Source organism: Pygoscelis adeliae, unplaced genomic scaffold (assembly GCF_000699105.1).
Source record: "Pygoscelis adeliae isolate BGI_AS28 unplaced genomic scaffold, ASM69910v1 Scaffold188, whole genome shotgun sequence".
Classification (NCBI taxonomy): Eukaryota; Metazoa; Chordata; class Aves; order Sphenisciformes; family Spheniscidae; genus Pygoscelis; species Pygoscelis adeliae.
In genome coordinates this window covers 567,868-590,682 of record NW_008825304.1, presented here as the reverse complement: position 1 = coordinate 590,682, position 22,815 = coordinate 567,868, and the positions used below count along the sequence as shown (strand labels likewise).

Below are 22,815 nucleotides of genomic sequence, written 5' to 3'. Positions count from 1 at the left end.
CTAAAATAGTAAACATATTTTCTGGACTACAGTACCTGTTAAATTTGCAGTATCTGAAGGACTAAGCTGAAGCCAGCGAGGTGCATCAGGATCCACACAAACATCTGCTGATGCATTAACTTCATGGTCTTCTTCAGAAGCTTGCCAGGGGATAAGTGCGATCTCTACTTCATTATTATAGCCAATGGATGTGTCACTGCTAACGCTTTCACCTAAAGCAAGAAGGGGATTAATAAAGATCACAAACCCTGTTTTTAAAGACTACATTAGCGAAGCATGATGAGAAAAGCATCTAATATATCTGTAACAAGACAAAATTAGGACACTGATTTCAATTGCTACACTTAAGAAAAATACTGTATTTCTTGGAACTCACTTTTTTCTCTCTCTCTATAATTTCCGTTTGATTGCTGCAAGTCTGCTTTCAAATCTAATTCAGCTGTACTACTGCTTCTTCGTACTAGTACCTTCAGAGAAAAAAAATATTAAACTCATCTTATTACAGTTTTGAGAACTACATCATATTTTAGCAAATTGAAGATACACACACAGTTATTGGAAATTAATTACAACTCAGTCAAGATATTTTCATGAATATTTAGACTACCCAAATATCTTTAAATGTCTTAAGGAAACCATCATGCTTTCAATTTCAGTTGTTATCCTCCCTTTCTTAAACTCAGTTTTCATACAAACAAGCAGCACTTTTTACTTAGTTTTTCCACAAATCTGAAGTCATTCAATACTTTTAAAAGCATCAAAAAATCTTTCAGGAAGAAATTAGTAGTCATCTCTTATGTCAGGGCATTACTCTGTTGCAAAACTACCCATGCAAAGACACCTGATCTTTTGTTTACCACCTTCTTCTTCACCAAATGGATTTATAGCCTACTTGCTGAAAACCCTTCAGACAATTTTATGCTTCTAGATGATACTGCTCTGTCCCTAAGCATAAATGTTTTTCTGTATATCTGGCAGATCACCTTCAAATTCACATTTCTTGCAACTCCATGTCATCTAGAATAGCAAAATTTAATTTCTGCCAGAAAAATAGAGTATCATGTTTTCCATTGTAAATATGCAACAAAAAGCCCCAATGCCTTACCCCTAGGAGCATACTAGATCTAACTGCTAGAGGAATCTCTACTCTAAAATTCCTCAATTCAGTTAACGTTTCTGAAATTCCATTTTGATATTTGCAATTATTAGTATTACTATTTTTAAATAAATTTCTTCAAGCAATTTCTGATCCACTGGCCAGACATAAATCCATTCATTCTTTCTGAATATATCTGAGAAAACAGATTATTGCCACCAAAGAGACAACTGGCTTGTAGAAATTATTATTGTATCATCTAACATTGTAGCTTTTTTTTTTTTTTAAACTGGAGAGACTTGACAGTCATCCCCAAGAAATACATGTTTGCTTGCGCTGCCTGATAGACTGCAGAGTAATCCTTCTTCCCTGGCAAATCTGGCTCTTAGTGATCAGTGATGACAATATTTCAGTGGGTTGTGGTATGAAGCCAAACTGGTTCACATGGTACATTAGCAAGTTATGCAGTGAATGTATGGTCAAAACCCCAGCTTCCACCTGCAAAAAGGGTGAAAGTGCAATACTGGTAACAGCCCGGCAGCATATGCTTGTGAATATTTTATAACACATGCCACTAAAATAGAATGGGGAGCCAGGTTAATTTTTAATTCTCCCAACTACTGAGCTTACTTCTCTCCCTCTCCCCTCCACCATGCAAAGCAGACTAGTTTTTCCTTCCTTTTTGAGACACTTTGTTATTCCTGAAGCGATTAATGAAAGCACTCTGCAGAAAATGTCTTGTCTCTCCTTTCTAGAGCTAAGTGTTAATGGTTCTTTAAGTCTAGACTTACGGGAGAACCAAGGTCCAAAGATGAGATTCAGCTTGAAGTCCTCCATTATGTATTGCATTATACTTCCACAAAGATGATCAGCCTCAGCCATTTATTATTTCTATCCTTTATTCAAAAGTTGCATTAAAAATTTATGAAGCTTGCCTGTCCTAATGTTAACTTATACAAACATCTGCAATACATAGCTGGCGATACAAATTGTGCTGAAGGAAAGCATTTTCCCCAGCACTTTGAACTATCAAACATTTATTGCAGCGTACTGTAGCTCTATAATAGCCATGAATTATTTATATTTAAAAAGTTATGAACTTCTTGTTTATATTTAATATAAAAAAGAACAAAAGTCTTGTATAAGACTAGAATATAGCCAATTACATAAAACTGCATAAGCAACTGACCAGATCAGGAGACACAGAATGATCGTACCAAATAGCATAATGAACAGCTACAGCTCAATTCCAGATTCCATTCTAGAAATGTGAGTAATGATTTTTCACACTTTCAGTTGCTAGAGTTTCTAAATACTAAAAGGCATCTGATTGGAAATAAAACGTTGTTAGAATCTTATCAATAATCGCTCTCTATTTTGCCTTACTTGCTCAGTTTCATGTTCCTTCTTTGTATATCCCTTATTTTCCTGAACTGATCTGGAGTCTGAAGTTAAATTATGAGAACTCCCAGCCTTTTTACCTAGAAATTTTAGAAAGTAAACAAGAAATATAGACATTTGTGGGACCAAAGTACATAGCAAATTATATGAAAGTTTCAGTTACATTTACATGTACACTTATATTTATAGCTAAGTGAAGTAATACAACATTAAAATGGAATACGTCATGTTTTGAAAAACCCTTCATAAGCATAACATACTTGCACGATAGGAACAGAAGTAGAACTGTTAGCTTTAACACACATAATTTAAATGCAAGCCAGATAAAAAAAAAGTTTGAGTTGCATACAAAATGCATACATTCAAAGGTTTCATTTTTAACTGCCCTGCTTTATAAAGGGTCATGTCCTGCATTTGTGGTTTGTAACTTCTTAAAACCAGTTCTTGCAACAAGATACCAACAGTATATTTACTAAGAAAACGAGATAAAAAACATTTCAGAACAGAGCTGGAAACCAAAGTAGCATTTATGAGGCTGAACAAGTCTCAACACTTTTTCTTCAGAAGTACAATATGGCTATATTTTATCAAAATTACCTTGAAAAAAATCAGATGGAAACTGATCTGTAATATCTGAAGTGCTGCTACTTCGAGTTAGCTGCTGCTCTTGGTCTGCAAATAGGCCCATAGCTTCTGCTGAATTTTCCAGCTGTTGAGATTCTTCAACTTCTGTTGATTTAATTAAAACACAAAATATTTGCATGACCTCAGAATTATATACACATGTGAACTCCTGATCTAAGAAAGCTGTATGAAAAAGCAACCCATTCAAGTAATTAAAACTCCCAAGTTACAAAGCTGGAATGTAACTCCTAGTCACAGAAGTTATAATTTAAGTTTTATAAAATATCCTTAGAAAAACTGTAAATTTTAGAGAGAGATGTATGAGCAGTGTAAGTGGTAAAAAGTCTAGAAAAAGAACAGAAATTAATCTGGGGGTTCGGAGTGCACAAGGAAGGGTGGGAGGATGTCACTTGAACAAAGCTATGTTTTTCAGCGCTAGAGACCCAAACTAGACTCTGTTTGTTCTGGAAACAGAAAGAATAGAGGAGAGGCAGCAAAACTACTATAAATGCAGAGTGCAGAAAAAATGCTGTGCTTACTGACTTCTCCTCCATAAAGAGGGGAAGGGGAGAATAAAAAAGGCAACAAGGCAACAATTCAGAGTAAAAAAAGATCTGAGTTACATATGATTTGGGCTTAGTTTGTGAGGACAAACTGATTCATGCAGCTTTTTTGCTGTAACTGAAAATGAGAAATAATAGGAGAGAGGGGCATGATAATTCAAGTGAGAAAGTAAATTGACATACTGGGGAAGGAGCAATGGGAACTCTTGAGATTAGCTAGCAACACTGCTTTTAGAAATGCATTTCTCTTAGCATTGGGGGGTGGAGGGAAAGACAGTTAACACTCAGGATCAAGTATGTTCGCATTCAGTAGTGGTGCTTTTAGTTATGGCCATGACACTGGTTAATGCCACCTACCATACTTAACCTAATTGCTAACTCTATCCCCGGAAAGCAGTTAAAGAGGTGGCCCACACACCCCATCAAAGCTGACCCAACAGAACCACCAGCAGACTGTTCAAGGTGTTCAATCTGCACAGCCAATGCTATTTTCCTTTTCTAAAAAGTTATGAAAAATGCTGCTGTAGCAACTCTTATGAGAACCCTTGAATTTCTTTTTTTCAGTAAAGAACATGGGCTGAATTATCGAGTCTTCTAGATTTCTTTCAGCATATTGTTACATAATATGCACATTAAATAAAAGCGACCTTTCCACCACCTTTCTATTCTCCCCCTCTTCTCTCCTCTCCTCTGCTTTGCCTCCTGTCTGCTCCACAGGCACTGACGTTGAGGCTACACTTACTCAGAAATGAGCAAGAAGTACAGCCCCTCAGGATATGAGATGACAGACCAATATACACAGGTTGCAGCAGCAGCCCGCAGCAGGAGGACAGTACGCTTAGTTCACTCAATCTACACTACCAAGTGCATTTAAGTAATATTTAAATACTTAATAAACATTGCATGCATTTCAGAAAATTATCTCAAATACACATGTACAAAAACTAACTGTTCTGGTATTTACTGACCTCGAAGTATCACTGTTGTCTTTAAGTGTCTTACAGAAGGCAATAATAAAATAATAGATTAATAATTTTAAAAAGTTTGTCTTTCAGGTCAACGCCCATATCCACTAGCTAGAACAGTTGAAGATAACTGTAAGCAGCATGAGATGAAAAAACACTAAAGATATTTCACAGAATAGGAATCCCTAGAGAGCCACAATGCACCACATACAAAACTTTTCTTTTCTTGCTACAGCAGCTAATGACTCCGGTTGGGGCTCAAGAGTCAGAAATCCCTCCCAGGAAGTGAAACATGGGAGGTGACAAAGTCGTATTTTCAGAGACTTCCTAGCTGGAAACAGAAATAGAAGAAAGTCTGCTAACATGACAGAGAAATCTCACTGCTTCCACCAACACATCTTGGCTAGGTGATAGGATGAACGCTCTACAACAAAGTAGCTTTGTATTCTCAGGCCATTACATCTGTTTTTCACATTTATGTCTGGGTACCAGTACAGAATGCAGTTCAGAAGTTGTATGCTTAGGGTTTGTTTGAGCTTTATTTATCACAACAGCAAGTTCCACAGGAGAAGACTATATAGAAAGCAGGAAAAAAGTTTACAACACTTTTGAGCAAAAATACACCCACTTCAGTCCAAATAACCACTAAAATGCCCAAATCTGGATTGCTGCCTTTAGTTTCTGCATTCCTAATCCTTAGTATATTTGGTTGGCACTATATTACAACTTTAACAACCACCTGGAAACTTTTAATAAACCAAGTAATTGAAAGTGTAAGCATGAGTAAAAGCATTTTTTATTAAGAAATTAAAATAAATTTTACTTTAGTTACTAGGGAACATAAATCTAATTGTAATTCATTATAATCTTTAATATTAAAATGAACAAAACCTGCATTGCTTGCAGTACTACAAACATTTTGAGAGAAATCAAACACTATCTGAGAAATAAGAGGCACAGACAAATCTTTTAGATTTCCTTCTGAAATCAGTAATTACAGGAAGAGTTCTTTAGAAGAAAAAAAAAATCCAGTTGTAAGCATCGATTTGTAACTGAGTGTAACACAGATTGAATGAGATTTTTCTTTTAAATCAAGTAGCTCAACCAGCTGCATTTCTCTGACTGCGTATTTTGCTTGCACTAGTTCATACATTCAAGCATTCAACTAGTTTCTACAGTAGTTCCTTGAAAAGATATTGCTCTCCTTTTCCCTGAAAAGGTTTCTTATTTTGACAATGAACCCAGTGACAGAGTAACAAAAAAGCGTTAGAAACAGCCACTTTTTGCCACCCTTTGTAACTTTGCAAAAGGAAAAGATATGCTCCCATTAAACTTGCTCATCTCTTAATGGCTACCAGTATTACTTAACACCATGTTTTGAACAGATCCAAGGCACGGAAAACAGAACCAGTGCAAAACATCTCATTCCACACGACTAAAGAATAATCAACTGGACAGAAAGGGAGTAGACAGACAGCAGTTTAAAAATATAAAGAACATTTATATAAAAGATGACTTTAAAGTACAGTACCTGACAGTCTGTGAGAGCAAGAAGTGTAAGAGATACCAGGTAAGAGAGAGCTCACAGTGTGAAGCAGAAGAGGTACACTTTTAGTAGCTGGCAAAGCCTCATAAAGATGAACACAGTTGCTGATAGACTGGCTTCGCTTAGCTTCCAGGAAAAAATAAAGCAATAATTATGTCAGAAAAAATTATGAAGTATTTGGTGTTTTGAATGTCATGATACAATGAAACACAAAGCTTTTGAAAAAAATAGTTTTACAACATTAAGCCCAGAAGTATTTCCTATAAGCTGTAAGTTAACCATGTGCAACTGTATCTCACACATTGAAAGTGCAATAATCAGTGATTTCTGAATCACAGCAGTTCCACAACGTGGAATATTTCATTTTGTCAGTGTATGATTCCTATCTCTGGGCTAATTCGACTTCCCTTTTTTTCTTTTCATTGAGGTACCTGCAGCAGTACATACAGCTCAAAAATAAAGAATGGAAAACTTATTCAAATTCCCCTCTACTAGCAATGCTCCCCCCCCCCAACACCAGCTACCTCTTACATTCATTCACCTTTGCTGAAAACAATCCATTTTCATCTGAGAAGTGGGATAGTGTGCTTCTCAAAAATCGATCTAAAGATACAGCTGCATCTGGTTTTGCTTTTAAACCTAAGATCCCAGCTCCAGACTGGATAAAGCCCTGAGTACCCTGGTCTGACAGACAGCTGATCCTGCTTTGTGCAGGAGGTTAGACTTGACGAAGTTCCTTACACCCTGAATTATCCTGTGGACTCTGGTTTTGGGGTGCTGAGCCCTGCTTTCTATGTTTCTGAACGGGATGATGAAAGGGACGCAAGTTACATGAAAGTTTTTGGAGTTCTTAAGTCACCTCAAAGGAAGGTAGAAGATAAGTGCAGTCTGAATGCATATCTTACTGAATTTCTCTTCCAAATAGCAACACTTAAATGGGTTCACTGTTTCTTAATTCACTGTTTCTTAGAAAAAGAAAGGCCACGAGGAAAACACTTTCCAGGGTGGCTAACACTCTAGAGGCTGTCTAACATCATTATAAACTTGGTATTTTATGGATTAATACCCAATTGTCATAAGCTTAACGTCTCCTTTAGAGAAAACCAGCAATTTATCAATTGTATTACTAAAAGTTATGCTGAATTACAGAAGTCTCTAACAGAAATTTATTAGGAAAAAAAGAATCATAGAATCCGTACAATTTCTCTTCTTGTATACAGCAATGTCAATGCTGACACTTAGAAGTCAGAGGGGAGGAAGGAGGAAGCAAAAATACTCAAGTAGAATAGCAGGCAAAAGATTTTCTGCTGCTGCAGAAGTACTCTGTTCTTACTCTTATAATTCCAGATGCAAGCAGCAGATCAAAAGAAAGTCTTACCTGGAAGCAGGAGGTGCTCTGGTATTTGTATGTTCACTTAGGGGGTTTTTTTGTTGTTTTTAAATGGAGGAGGGAGAATATTAGGGATTTTAAAAAGCCTCCAGTGGAAGACACTTTTCCCAAAGTGTCCACTCTGCTAAGGAAAGTCCTCCCGTGAACAGCCCTGGCTTCTGTATTCTCCTTAGGGACTGCCACATTTCATTCTGAAAGATGACACCTCTGGAGGCTTAGTAGCTGTGTTTTGTGTGTTTCCAAATAGTGTTACCTTAGAAAAGGGATATACATTTGACATATTTGAAATGATTATTTCTTAAAACCGCATGTGCAAATATAAAACTTTTTTGCACCTGCTGATTTGGGAGCCCTTGATCATCACAAATCCCATGAAAGCCAGAATAATTCTCTTTTTATATGACCATGAGACACAAAATGAAACTAAGGGCTTTTTACACATGAAGTTCATCCTCCTACCTGACAACCTACTTGCTCCCTACACCAAATAAGCTTTTCTTAGTAAAGGTGGGAAGTTTCTTTAATTTGAACGTACACAACGTACTTTACACAAGTAAAGTCCTTGCTGATCAGTACAGGTTCTCTATACTGCTCTGGTGAGAAGTCTAGGGGAGAAATGCTGTAGCAGAAGAAAGAAAGAATTCTCCACTGGAGCACAAATAGGAACTTGCCGAATTTAAAAATAAAACAGACACAAAGAATGAATTGACTCCAATGCCAAAATGTTTTGTGATCTAAGCTGTAGACTGTGGCTTAGTTATGAAGCCTGTAGCCACAAGAACATACTAAATCACCTTCAAATTCTCCTGGTAAGAAACAACTAACCTGTTATGAATGAGGAAAGAAGCCGTGCAGCAAAATATCTCCTATTCAAAAGCAGGAGATTTTCTATGAGGAGTTTTAATCCCTAGCCCACTGAATTGGAACACAGAAACATGCTACCATGCAATAAAAGAGAGCTCAAACTCAGGCTTCCGAAATGCTTGAAAAATCAGGTATCTGTTCAATGCCTGCAGTCTCAGACATTCCCCTGTCATTCCTCACCCCCATTCTCCCTTCTCCTGTTTTCCTCTTTCCAGAAGTAAACATGAGAGAAAAAAGTAAAAGGAGATGTTATACATACCTCATCACGTGAATAAAAAGAAAGCAAATAAAGCAAGTAAGAAAGGATGAAATTGTTTATTAAATACCTGGTTTACCTTGTGCTCACAGTAAATAGCTAGCTGTATGAAAGTTCAGAAGAAATATATGTTATCTGAATGATGTTAATAAATGCTTTCTTATGGATTGATAAAAATAGGAACGAACTTTACTTCTTTACAAAAAACGTAACTTGCACATGACTAACTTGCAATTAAATGTAATGTATTTAAAAACATATATTTAGAATTTTCCAAAATACTTTGGTTCTTTAATCATACTGCTAACGGTCAAGACATCCAGACACAGGTACGCAACAGCTCTGTTTAGGAATTTAATTATTAAGTTGCACGACTTTTGGAAGCAGCCACAACACAAAGGCAGATTTAAAACTTGAGTGTTACTGAGTGTTTGGGAACATAAGCATTTAGTTACGGTCTAACCTGTTGCTCTTTGACGAACAATATTTCTTGCCTTCTCAACTCCCGGGGCTCCAGAGGTCGTAGCACTTCTGAATCTCATTGGCTCCACAACTTCAGGATGACTTTTCCAGCTTAATGAAAAAGATCTTCCCACTACCGCTGTCTTTTGAGGCTCTAAAATGCCACCTTAGGGATAAAGAAAACAAAATTCTATAGCATCGCATGCTTTGGCACATATTTTTCCTAAAGTATGAATGGACTTACAAGCACTCAGACATGAAAAATATTAATCTTTTAAACAACAGATGAATTTTTACTATTATTAAAAAACAATCAATCACTGCTTCAACTACGTGCATCAATTGCAAGGTGGCACATAAATGTAGCTAAAATACTGTAATTAATAAAGTTTAATAAAAATACATGGAAAAGAATTTTTACATTGATGACTATGCCAGACTACAGCACAGGAAATCGTGTTTCATTTCCGCTACCCAGAAAAGACTGATTTTAAGCACGTACTAAAAACTGCTAAACAGCTATCTTCTATTGACCCTAATTACCTTTCCTCCCACAATGAAGGATGAGAATTCATAAATCCAAAGCACTTCACATTTGATTGAACAGGTTCTTACACTAGATTAAGTAGTACTTTATGTTAGATTAAATTAAATGAATTTTTAAGTTTAAACTTAAATATTTAACTTGTTTGATACAAAAAGCACTGGAGCACAGAGACTAACCTTTTCCTCTCTGCTTCTTTTCTTTTTGTTCACTGAGCTTATCCAAGGGTAAGTTGGTCATTTCCACCCCATACACGGTTCTTGCTAGCACCACTGTTAGGGAGTCCATGATATTGGCCCACTCGTTTATGAGCTCCTCCCAGTCTGTCAGGGCGGACAGAACACTGAGCAGCTCATCCCACAGCTCCCGAGAAATGTAAACGCTCAGGTTTGCTCTGATCCAAGCCACAATCAGGGTCTGAGAGAAAAGAAACAAGAAACAAATAAATTCATGCATTTCTGTCAACGTGAATTCAGTATGCCAACACCAACCCGCACGCTGATGAAGTCAACACCAACCTGCATATTAGCATTGATTATTGGTGATGCACAGATATTATGCATAGATATTTTTCATCAAAAAAACCACTCCCAGAAATTGGTGGGTAAGTAATTGTGGAAGTTACTAAGGAAGTCTAAAAATTCCGAAACGTATGTTTCAGGTGGTCTATATGTTCTATGGTAAACTGAAATAATACGCTGTGTATAATAATAATATAATGAAGAACTGTTTCCTCTACCTACAAAATGATTATAGTGATTTAGCTACACCGGCATTACTCAGACCTAGATACTGTAGCTGAGCATGCAAAGTACAATACAGTGTATAAATGTTTTCATCTCATTCAATGTGACTCAGTTTTGACTTGCCAGATGAACTTCTAGGAAAACAGTTACATCAAGCTTACACTTCAGAGATACTCGTTGACGATATCCCACAAAGAGACCGTGTGCCTGCCTGTTCTACCATGGTTTGTAATAGAGCCCTAAAGAACAGATCAAATCAACTGCTTGTTGCACCTGGAATCTGTCTCCCTCTGTTAGGAACAGTTTACAAAATAATTACTTGTATTACCGCAAAGGAGAATTTTCTCATGTTTTACAAGTAGGTTTCATAGTACTGTGCAATAGCACTTAACTAAAGCCACGAGTAATCATCATGTAAAACCAACATAAAAAAACCCAAAAAAACAAACAAACCCCAAACACTCACTCGGAAAAGTAATCCCGACATGCTGTGAGCGAACGTATCCTTTATTTGGTTTTCTTTTGGCTTCTGCATCACAGCTTCTGTTATTCTAAGAAGTATCTGTAACATCTGTTCCCTGGTTCAAAAACAAAATTGTACTTTTTGTGCACATGTTCTGTCAATTGTACTTGTTAGTTTTCATGTACCAAAACACCCTCTTAATTCTCCAGTAAGCCTTATTTATTGATAATGTGATCACACTTCAGACTTCACAGATCATTTGCAAAATAACATTACTTGGTTGTGGTCTGTAAAAACTAATTTTTGAGAAGGTGAAGTCAGGAATGGCAATTCCAGCCAGAACCTTGAAGTCAAATAGCACACTGATGTAGACTCAGCAGAATCTGCAGTCTCACAAATCAATTCAGAGGCAAGTCACAAGTGTGACTTATGTAACAAGGTCTACCCCTGAGAAAGCCAGTCTTTTCCCTACCCAATAATTCTCCCATAAAGTTTAAATGTTGGTAATTTTCTCTTAAATGATGCAGACTATATTAAGCTTACCATGTCTTTTTATTCATTGATAGTTCCATTATCATGCGCCTAAAGATACTCAGAACTGCTTTGCAAGCATCAACTTGCTCCTTCAGAAGCACAGGGACTTCAATGCACGGTTCCAATAAGAAAACATTTGCAGAGTTTGTCAAGAATACCTTCAAGACAGGCATTTACAGTCAGTTTACGTAGTGTCAGGAATAAAGAGAGTCAAGACTTACAATAAATTACTTGTCCTCCTCCTGTCAAACCTTTCACTTTCCTTAGAGCAAGTTTTATGTTTTACCTGTCACTTTATTTTTCTACATCATTCTAGTGAAAAGTCAGGTGGCATTACAGACCCGACAAAGGCGTGTATTACACAGTATGGGTTTTGTAGGTATCTCTTCTATTCAGTCAGGAAAGAGTACCATTCCTCCAGCTACTCATTTCCTATATGCTTGAGCAACTACCAATATATCCAATAAATGAGGTTCAATGAAATCAAATGTACAGTTCTGACTAATTCCTAGTACCCACAGTAGAAAAGAAAACGAACCTTCTGTCTTAAAATAGCTATCTGGCTCTAAGACACGGTCACATGGTTTAATATACATTTTTAAAAAGTTACAAATGAAGTCCAAGTTGTACCTACAAAAACCATCAACTGCTGGTAGCTGTTTTCCTTAACCTCAGAGACTATATTATAATTTGTAGTGTAAATTATGCAATTACATAAGTTACAGCCTTGCAACCTTTCTCTACACCACACCTGTAACGCAGCTTGAGCACCAGCTTTAACATTTTTGTCCTCGTCTTCTAATATACATCCTCTGTTAACAGCACTGGTAAAGGAGTATGTTCTTCCCCAGCTGGATGAGCGCTTATGTCCTGAATGGTCAGAGGAAAGCTTTCAAAAACATGATTCAGTTAGTGACAAACCAGAAAGGAATATGTCTGTATTTATTCCAAATCATTTAAAATGTCAAAAGCAAAAAAGGGGGAACTGTCATGTCCTACATTCATTTCATGTCTATTATTTCTTAACCTCTGAACAAACAGACAGTATATGGAATTTAAAGGTTCATAAGAGTTTTAAGAGCTATGTTATTTTAAATATTTTATATCACATTTTGTAGTCAGTTTGCAGTAATATTTGAATTTAAGGCTGGCAAAACTATGAACCCCCTACAAAAGTAATCTGTCAAAACCTTGTAAGTCTCACTACATTTTTACAATTCAAACCGCTTTCCCAGTACAACAAAACTTCCCTTTAAATAGCTTCACAGTGTCAATAGTGTCAAAGTCAACTTTTACCGATGGTTCAATATAGATATTAAAAAGGTGATGCACAGAATGTGTATCTACACTTTAATTTCCTAGATTAAGGTGTCTGAATCCAAATATTTCACCCAGTATATACAAATCAGTAGATACTATCAAATTCTTAAGTAACTACCACCAAAAGGAAATAGTCCTACATGCACTAGGCCAACAGACAGTGTAACTTTTAACACTGCAGAACTTATTAGTATTTCTTCCATTAAGTTCATGCTATCATATTTGTATAGACAGGGAATAACCAACAAATTACATTTTTCAGAAGAGCTGCAATCTTTCCCTGAACTCAGTAAGGGCTACTGAACACAATATTTATTTAAATTTTTGGACCTTAAATAAAAGCATTTTTTAATCTTGATTTTCCACACATTTTTTTAAATTGTTACTCATTTACAAAGCAAGTTTAAAACTTAAATCATATATTGTAGGCGAACAGAATAAAGTAAGTAACACTGATACCATACATGTTTACCATCTGTTTGCACTGATGAATCCTCTAAGTTGACAACAGCATCCTGACTGTCTTCCTTTTTGTCTGGCTCCTCCATGAACACAGGCTTCTCTTGCAATATCCACTTTCGATACACCTTAACCACTTTTCGTGTTGCAGATATATCAGAAGGTGGCAATAAAAAAGCCTAAATTGAAAAGTTAACTGATTTTACTATATATAGGACATAGATGTGCATGCATATATAAACACACCCACACACTACCACCCATAAATAATACAGTTCAAAAAAGAAAGGATACATAATTTTTATGTGTGTACTAGAAAGAGTTATGATTAATCAACAACCTATGCATATACCTACATCATTCACAATTCCATAACTATTAATTCCAAATTACTTCCATGTTGTATTTGTTCGGACAAAAAGAAAGAGGTTGTTTTTGCTCCTTGCAAGCCATCTAACTTAAGGTGGATTTATCTCACAAGCCTTTACTAGCCACAGAGGTCTGGCAGGCTAAACCTAGGTACTATGCTATGCTTTCTGGAAAAGATGACTTCAAATTACATCAGCAGTATATGGTATGAAATGTCATTTCAGCATATGTAGGCAGGGACAAGACAATAAGTTGTGACGAGGATAACAGTGGCTGGCATTCGACCCTTTCTCACTACAGTTTTGGAAATCACCACAATGAATTTATTTTCAACATGCTACTCAATATCTGTATTGGGAATCATTCTGTAAAGACATCCTCTGCAAAAGCTTTCAAAGGCTAGACTGGCTGCTTCCCCACATTTCTGGAGGTCTTATGAGACTAAAAAAATGAGACTAAAAAATAGAGGAATTCACAGTGACTAGTGAGATTCCTGTAAGGGAGAGAGAGAAACACAAAAAGGAGCCAAATACCATTATCTGTTTCAAATACTGAACACTGACCATATTGAATAAAGATAGAAGTACTGCATGACATTAGCCTTTGTTCCCTGGAAGCTGGTCTAACCTTACACACCCTGAACAAACACCAGGAGAGGGCAGCATGCCACAGCGGTTCTTAACATACACAGAATACTCCTTCCCGTCAAAATGCCATCCATCCCACTGAAAAGCAGTGGTACAAGTAGTTCCTAAACCATGCCGCACAAGATACTTCGTAGTAAAGTGTGTGTGCTCACTCAGCTGCTGGAGAGTATCTTCTGCACATTTATGTGACCTGGAACTGCTGCTTCAACCAATTTCTACCTTGGCACCGGACAAAAAAAAAAAAACCCAAAAAACCAAAAAAAACCTGGGACTCTCCAGTAGGTCTACATGTATTTCTATCCCAAACAATTGAAAAGATGTCAAATTAATGAAAAATACTAGTAGAAGCAATCAATGTTCAAATAGACATTAAATACTGACATCGATCACAGGAACAAAAATCTTACTAATTCAAATAATAAATTTGCAAGCTAATAGCTCTTTACACACCTTTAAATTACATCATAATACCAAGAACAAATAAAGTGGCCTATTCAAATAAGACACGTTGCTACTTGGCATCAGCAACACGCTTCAGTTCCTATAAAAATGTCATAATTTTATCGTTAAAACTAGACCTAGGAAGGACTCCAAACTGAAAGGGTGCTGGTGTGATTAGCATCGTTTGACCAGTGACCTGACCAACAGCCTTCGCAGTGTTCTCTCTCATAACCATGACATTTCCTTTAAAAAAAAATATACAATAGCAACTAAACATACACACTTACTTGTCGAAACACCTCATTAACAAAGTTAACATATCCTCGAGTGGATAAGAGTATTCTCTGCACCATCTCATAGACAGTCCGGTGCTGCTCTTCGATGCTGCAGAGGCTGGAATTGCTGAGCCTTCTGTCGGACAAGGTGCTGCTGTTAGAACGGCTTCTCTCCTGCTCACTTGCATAAGACATACTGGTTTCCAGCTCTGCGTTTTTATCTTGGTTTACAACACCAACAGTCTACATAGCAGAAAATGCACGCCTAATTAAATAACTGAAATAGTGTACACAAAAATCTGGAATACTTACGCAGAACTCACGATACTAGTGCTCTTTTTCACACAACACACGGGGATCCCAGCAGTCAGGAAGTGTAATTTTCAGTCTACTACTTGATCCAAGAAGGAATCTGTTCTTATACTCTACATAATGTACACGTCATATGGGCCCCCCCAGCCCAGAACAGCTGACTTGTCCATTCCGCAAGATAAAAAAGAGGGAGGGGTACACTGGTGGGAGTGAAGGAATGCACAGACACAGTGGAGAAGAATCCCCAAGTCCCTTCATTTTTGGGAAAAGATGGATCATACCACTACACATGGCTCATACTCTTGCACATTATTATTCCTGACAACTCTTTGTCAGGTTTTGTTCTGGCATTGCATGTATTCTGCAACATCTTGAACCGTGTCCGGCTAAAATGATTGGGTCAGGAGAAGACAGAGGACTAGAAAACTGCTTTTGAGTTACCAGAAAAAGAACACCAACTTTACACTAACCCAAAGCATCGCCCAAATGCAGTTCTGCTTTATGTTTACGTTAATAAGGCTGCCCTCTGTTCGACCAAGTAAGCAGTAACAGAGCAGCAATAACATCTCTACTGCTTTTTACAACGAACTTTTTTGGTCAGATTCAGCCACACTAGTGAGGCACAGGCTAACAGTAAGTGAACTTCAAAGCCACTAAGAAGTCTACATGTGCCAAGAGTGGGCACACAGCTTCATCTAAGTGATAACTTCCGACCAGTTTCCATTGAGGGCAGCAATACTTTTATGCAACCTAAATATTTATTTGGTGTCAGCTGTCTATAAAATTCAGTGAAGAGAAAAAAATTATTTTTCCAGGCTATTTCTGTTGGAATGGCACAGCAGTTTATACAAAAGGTGGAATTTCCAATGAGAAAGAAAACATCAATTAAAAGCATTTTCAGTAGGTAAGGTACACTCAGCTGGTTTAGGGCTTCAAACTTCTACAGTGAAGAACTCCAAAAAACAATCAACGTGACAATATACAGTTATACCATAATAGTTAATGTATGCTTTTCCACTGAACCCAGATTTGACACTGACCTACAATTCAAGAAAGGAATATAAGCTGACATCGATCCTAAATTTTTAACAGGAAGCTGGAGAGTCTCTTAAAAGAAAAAGCATCTATTTCTATAAAATTCATTGTGAAGTCCCTAATCCTAGAGAAGTCTCAACCAGCAATTGGAAAGTGAAATATTTTTCTAATATCTCATTGTAAACAGCTGCTATAATCAAGAGGAAAACAAAGCAGCCTTTGATGTTGCTGGGAAATGGTCTATGGCACAAATAAGTTTGACAGTTTACAGAATAAATTCCAAAAGTCTAAATATAATACTGACGAAGCTGGTAAGGCAAACAGTTATGAGAAAAAAAAAATTCTAGTAAATTACTACAGGGTTTCCCTTGGATATTCCCTCCTTCATCAAAGAAAAAAAAAATCAACTAATCACGTACATCATTTATTCACTTAGGGGTAGCATTTCTTTCTTACTTCAGTTGTCAGTGCATTGCGATCATTTGCAAGGTTAGCATATACATAAGAAAAGAGAGGTAAACTTTAAAGCACACCTGAATAATTTTAGGGAGCATTTCTCCTCCATTTTTTGTATTCTGAACAGCAGTTAAATATTTCTTTTCAAGAAAGAAGGTAACAAGCCACTTAATAAAAACAACTCGAGCTGCCATATATGGGATTTTTGTGCTATAGACATTTTCATTGTTTCGTGTTGCAGTAATGTATACTGGTCTTGGTCTTATATCAGGAATATCTGGTGAGATAAAAAGAGAAGATATAAAGAAAATCTAATCTTAAAAAACTGTAATTGCTTCCAGACTCTGGTTAAATGTATTGAACATGTTACCAACAACATTTTCTCCATATGAAATAACAGATGCAATGACTGCCTGCTTTATTATATTAATGCTTATATTCTATCATAATTTTATTATGCCTAAAGAAAAGCAAGAACATAAAAGCACAGACTTTCCTGAAGGCTATCATTTGTATCACACAAAACAAAGGAAAGCAAAAGAGAAGGGCTGCAAAAAGAAGGGCAAAATCTGAAACAAAGAACTGCTCCTACTACAATGTTAAGTTAATTTTATAAGTTTCATAGAGTTTTATTAATAAAGTACAGTGAGAAAGAGAAGATGGCTCTGGAACACTCAATAGTGCAAAGATTAAGAAGAAAAAGGATACTTAGCACATCAGAAAGAGAAGTTAACTCAGGTGCAAAAAGCACCGCACAAGCTGAAATAAAAGAAAGAAAACGCATGGGAAGAAGTGGAAGATTGCCGAAGGGAGATAGGTTGGATCACAATTCATTCAGATGCTTAGATTTAGGGAAAAATCACTTGTACACTGCTGAAAAACACAGGAGGCCTGGGCTCTAGCTGTGAACAACACAGCTGAAGTGGCATTGAGGTGATTTTAGACACTAAATATTAAACTGCAAAGGACAGGAGTTAAAAGTCAGAGGAGGGAGGGGAAGGATGATGAAGAAGAGGCTGCAGTACACATCAGGTGAGTATTAACACCATCGTTCCTATGGACTCTGATATGTAATTCAGTAGAAAACTAGGAAAAATGTGAGCGTTTCTGAAATAACATGCTTTTAATCCTACAACTGTAGATGTACATCTCCATTTCCTTTCATTTGGCCCTTCATGCTCATTTTCTCTTCAAGGAAACAAGAAGTAAAATAAGAGTAACTAAGTTAGCTACTCCCTCGCACTTGGGCAGCTTGCTGATTCTTTAAAAAACCCATCAGAGAGCATGTTCTGTCTTCATTACATATCACAGTTACAGAGTCCTCGCTCACTCGATATAAATGCTATGCCAGTGAAAATGTCCTTAGGAAAGGAGAATCAGGCCAGCCCTTACGCAGTGATGAGCAGCAGCAGCTTCCTGGACTATCTCAGAAAATCAAAAGTTGTGCTAGGAAAAAATCAAAACATAAAATCATAGACTGGTTTGGGTTGGAAGGGACCTCTAAAGGCCATCTAGTCTAACCCCCTGCCGTGGGCAGGGACATCTTCAACTAGATCAGGTCACTCAGAGCCCCGTCCAACCTGACCTGGAATGTTTCCAGGGATGGGGCATCCACCACCCCTCTGGGCAACCTGGGCCAGTGTTTCACCGCCCTCAGCGTAAAAAATTTCTCCTTATATCTAGTCTGAATCTACCCTCTTTTAGTTTAAAACCATTACCCCTTGTCCTATTGCTACAGGCCCTATTACATATATATGCACTTATGTATCTATATACGTGCGCACACACATATATATATGAACAAATGGTCCCTTTTTGCCTTAAACTCTTAAATTGTATTTCAATATAAGGGGGAAAGGCATTTTCTGCTCTGAATATTTTACCTTTAACCTTCTAAACCACACTAGAAACGTGCTGATTAGAGACACCCACTATCCATTTTACCCTGTTGCTAATGAAAACAAGCCCTGCATTCAAAGCTATTTTTACTGTTAAGATTTGTGTAATAAAGCTGTGCTCTGACTCAGATTTCTGCAGTTGAAGTAACTTTTTCCTTCTTCATAAAATTTTCTAATTTGAGGGCTAAACAGTAAGATAATTCAAAAACAGTTTTAAGATCCCAGCTCAAGTATTCTTCTTAGTTAGCAGAAATGAATACAACGCACTTAGAGAGCTGTAACTCTAGCCAGTTTATAGAGGTATGCTTATATCATGGGTTCTCATAAAATTCCCTTTCTTTTAATTAAATCTCCTTATTCTTAAATGCCCATTTAAGTTCGAGAGAAACTTTGAAGCAAGATAACAAGGGAGGAAAAATCCTCATTCAACAGAACTGTAGCGATATGCCAGCAGGTAGCAGAGATGCTACTGAGAACAGTCACCATTATTTCTTTTTCTACTTAAAAGAGAAAATTCACTACTTACCAAGAACAGGTTTGTAAAGGTTGGTTAGTTTTGTAAAAGATGGAAACAAGTGAGGCAGATAGTATTTTCTAAACAACGTGAAGAGAAACTTAAAAGCAGTGTCTTGGTTCTCCTTATTCTTCCACTCTAAGCTTGCAGCCTTTGCCATGGAGTTAAAGAGAAACAAACAAAAAACTTTAAGTTAATGTGTTATACTGACCATCATTCCACATTGAATACAAAAGATAAACAATTACACTTTAACAAGAGATATAAAAAAATAGCACTATCCCAAAAAACTTTACAAACTGCAGTAAGAATATAAGATATTACCATGAGGGCTTTGGCATATCAAAGAAAGTAAGCTCATTAGAAGCCAGCATATTTGTGCTGTTCTAATGCACTGAAGCACAGAAAATATATTAATGTTTTTAACAATTTGCTTCTTACCTGTAAATTTAGACAAAGTTACTCTGGGCTACACTTTTAACACAAATACGTCTGTCATCAGAAACATACTCAATGCCCATGTTTAATACAGTTGCACACATATATGCAATACTCTTTGCAAAATTTGACTCAAGGCACAAGTAGTTTCCACTGACAAGGAAGAGGCTTTTGTTTTTAAAGGTACTCTTCCATTCTTGCATAGATCAACACCAAGGAGTCATACACGTACTTTGAAGTTGCTCTTTACCGACAGTTTTGAACTACAATTCCTTGGAAGACTCTGTCAAATTTTGACAGAGAGTTGCTCTTTTCATATTAAAACACCTTCAATTTGGAGTAAGTTGCACATAACCTATATTGGTGTGTTTTCTATATTTGTATAAGAAAATCCAATACAATTTCAAATAAGAAAGGTAAAAGTAGACATCTCTACAATGAAGCACTTTTTCCACTGATGCCTTAAACCTACCTGGGTTTTAGTCTCTTACATCACTTCTCTTTTTGTGAAACTCCAGTGAGCACTAAAAGTGTTTCTCTTTTGACATATACTTTAAATTCAGGCCCACCTCTTTTTTTTTTTCTTTCTTTTTTTCTAATCAACATCAAAAGCCTACAAGATCCTTAATTTTTTTTTTTTTTTTTTTGCAGTAAGGCTCTTAGAAAAGCCTGTCCAACGGTATATAGCAGATGACAAGTTCACTGAATCTATACCCAAGATGATAATTTATTAAGTTAAAGAAAAACTGACTTCTTTACATCAGTCATGTGAGATTTATTTATTTATTTTCTTTTAAACACATTTTCTTACTTTAATCTGTACTAGATCTTTTTCCAAATCTCTAAAAATTGTGGAACTTGCAACGTGCTACTTTTGCAAAACACACATGTAGAGCTTGGAAACAAGACTATTGAGTTTTTGTATCATTTTATTTGTTGTGTAAATAAACTAACTCATATTAAATTCTACCCAGTCCCAGACATAAATTCTTTCGAAGATGTAGATTTACTCTACATTCTGGCTCTCAGCGATCATTCTGCACTTGCATGAGATTATTTTAATCTCATCTGTTGTCTGTAGCAAGAAGGTTACTGCCTAACTGTGCTCCCCTCTACCAAGCAACACAAATAAATGAATGTTGATGAACCACAATGCAATTGGATTTATAGCATAGTCAGTTTTTTAGATCCCAAACACATAATAAGAGTATAAAAAGAACAGTGAAAATATTTTTTTAAGTGAAGTGTTGTGAGAGACTGATATGTAAAACAAAGAGTGCCGTGTAAGGAGTTGATAATTTCATACGGCCACTTTTCAAAATAAAGCATTTATTCAAGATGACAAAACCCCTTCCAAATATAATTTTGGTCTTGCCTTTATATACTAAAAAAAAAAAATTATCTCTATGTATTTCATTATCTTTTATCTTTTTTTTTTAATACTGAGTTCTTTAATGTTCATTGTCTATACAGTTTCCCCTTTATTTAAAAAGTTGCTTAACTTGTACTTTTTAAATATATACACTATCTTAATTTCTTTCCTGTACAGATTAATCTGATCTATTTCTAATTAAAACTTTTTATTTACATGTTACTTGCATCCTTTAAAAAAAAAAAAACCTCAGAAGCCATCTCTCCTTTTTTTCCTCTTTCTCCAGTGCTCCTTTACATGTCTTCTCAGCTATGTATGTGTCCAAAGAGAACAAATTGCATCTTTACCCCATATCAATTTTCTAAGTGCGACCACAAGCACATAAAAAAAGTCAGTTATCCTGCAAGTTTGGATAACATTCATTAATTATTATCACAAGTGTGAAAAACAACTTGTTTTCACCAAAAATGGCACAAGGAAATACCTTTGGGATGATTTTCCTTTTAAAAACAAGAGTAAGAAAGTGCAGAAGACAGCTTCTTCCTGGGAAGGGGCAAAACCCGCTCTGTATAGATACAGTGTAGACTTCATTTTCTACCACAAGTACATTCCTCCAAATATGAATAGTTAAAAACATATATCCTCCGCACCTGAATTACCATATATTTTAACAGTAGTTGAAGAAAATAGCAGGTTTGGTCTTCAGCAATTTTCTCTCCAGAGACAGCTGGCAAAAGTGGGGTTATTTCTTCTGGAAAAATCTTAGCTAAAATAAAAAGAAAATGTTTTAAACATAGAAAACCTGAAAACAGTTAAATAGAAGATATTTTCTATAAAAAGATTGATTTGAAAATAATCATTAATGCGCTACTGAGTTGTACAAAGTCAAAGTCCAGTAACTGCTTGGGCTTCCCGTATTTCCCCAAGTCCTACCACATATAATCGAGGATGGCACCAACCTCTGATTTACTGCAGTTTGGAAGGGTTAACACAAGCAACCACTGCAGATTAACCAATACGCTGTAAATCTACACACTTACTTATTTTGCAGTAACATGTTCATATAGCTTCATCTCAATTAAAAAAACAAACCAAAAAACCAACAAAACCCAACCGTTCTGAACTCAGAATGACAAGAAGAGGGGCCCAAGAAGGCTAGGTTATTTTCAAGGATCACCTCCTTCAAGCTCAGGAGTGATGCATCCCAACAAAGACGAAGTCAGGCAAAAACGCCAGGAGGCCTGCATGGATGAACAAGGAGCTCCTGGACAAACTCCAACACAAAAAGGAAGCCTTCAGAGGGTGGAAGCAAGGACAGGTAGCCTGGGAGGAATACAGAGAAATTGTCCGAGCAGCCAGGGATCAGGTTAGGAAAGCTAAAGCCCTGATAGAATTAAATCTGGCCAGGGACGTCAAGGGCAACAAGAAAAGATTCTGTAGGTACATTGGGGATAAAAGGAAGACGAGGGAACATGTGGGCCCTCTCCGGAAGGAAACGGGAGACCTGGTTACCCGGGAAGGAACCTGGGCACCTTCCTCCACCTTTTTGCCTCAGTCTTCACCGGCAAGTGCTCAAGCCACAGAAGGCAAAGGCAGGGACTGAGAGAATGAAGAGCTGCCCACTGTGGGAGAAGATCAGGTTCGAGACCATCTAAGGCACCTGAAGGTGCACAAGTCCATGGGACCCGATGAGATCCACCCGCGGGTCCTGAAGGAACTGGCGGATGAAGTTGCTAAGCTGCTATCCATCGTATTTGAGAAGTCGTGGCAGTCTGGTGAAGCTCCCGCTGACTGGAAAAGGGGAAACATAACCCCCATTTTTAAA

The 22,815-nt window shown here is 36.8% G+C and overlaps 1 protein-coding gene across 1 annotated transcript in view; it reads right to left on the bottom strand.

Annotated features, from left to right (window-relative positions):
- Positions 1-22,815, bottom strand: part of RALGAPA2 (Ral GTPase activating protein, alpha subunit 2 (catalytic)) — a 194,040-nt gene that overhangs the window by 88,579 nt on the left and 82,646 nt on the right. The window contains 15 exon segments of the mRNA XM_009330132.1: positions 36-212; positions 377-467; positions 2,483-2,577; positions 3,095-3,226; positions 6,181-6,321; positions 9,169-9,333; positions 9,891-10,128; positions 10,924-11,035; positions 11,464-11,612; positions 12,206-12,343; positions 13,239-13,412; positions 14,978-15,208; positions 16,846-17,045; positions 19,193-19,331; positions 21,641-21,756. Coding sequence (XP_009328407.1) covers positions 36-212; positions 377-467; positions 2,483-2,577; positions 3,095-3,226; positions 6,181-6,321; positions 9,169-9,333; positions 9,891-10,128; positions 10,924-11,035; positions 11,464-11,612; positions 12,206-12,343; positions 13,239-13,412; positions 14,978-15,208; positions 16,846-17,045; positions 19,193-19,331; positions 21,641-21,756 — 2,298 coding nt within the window.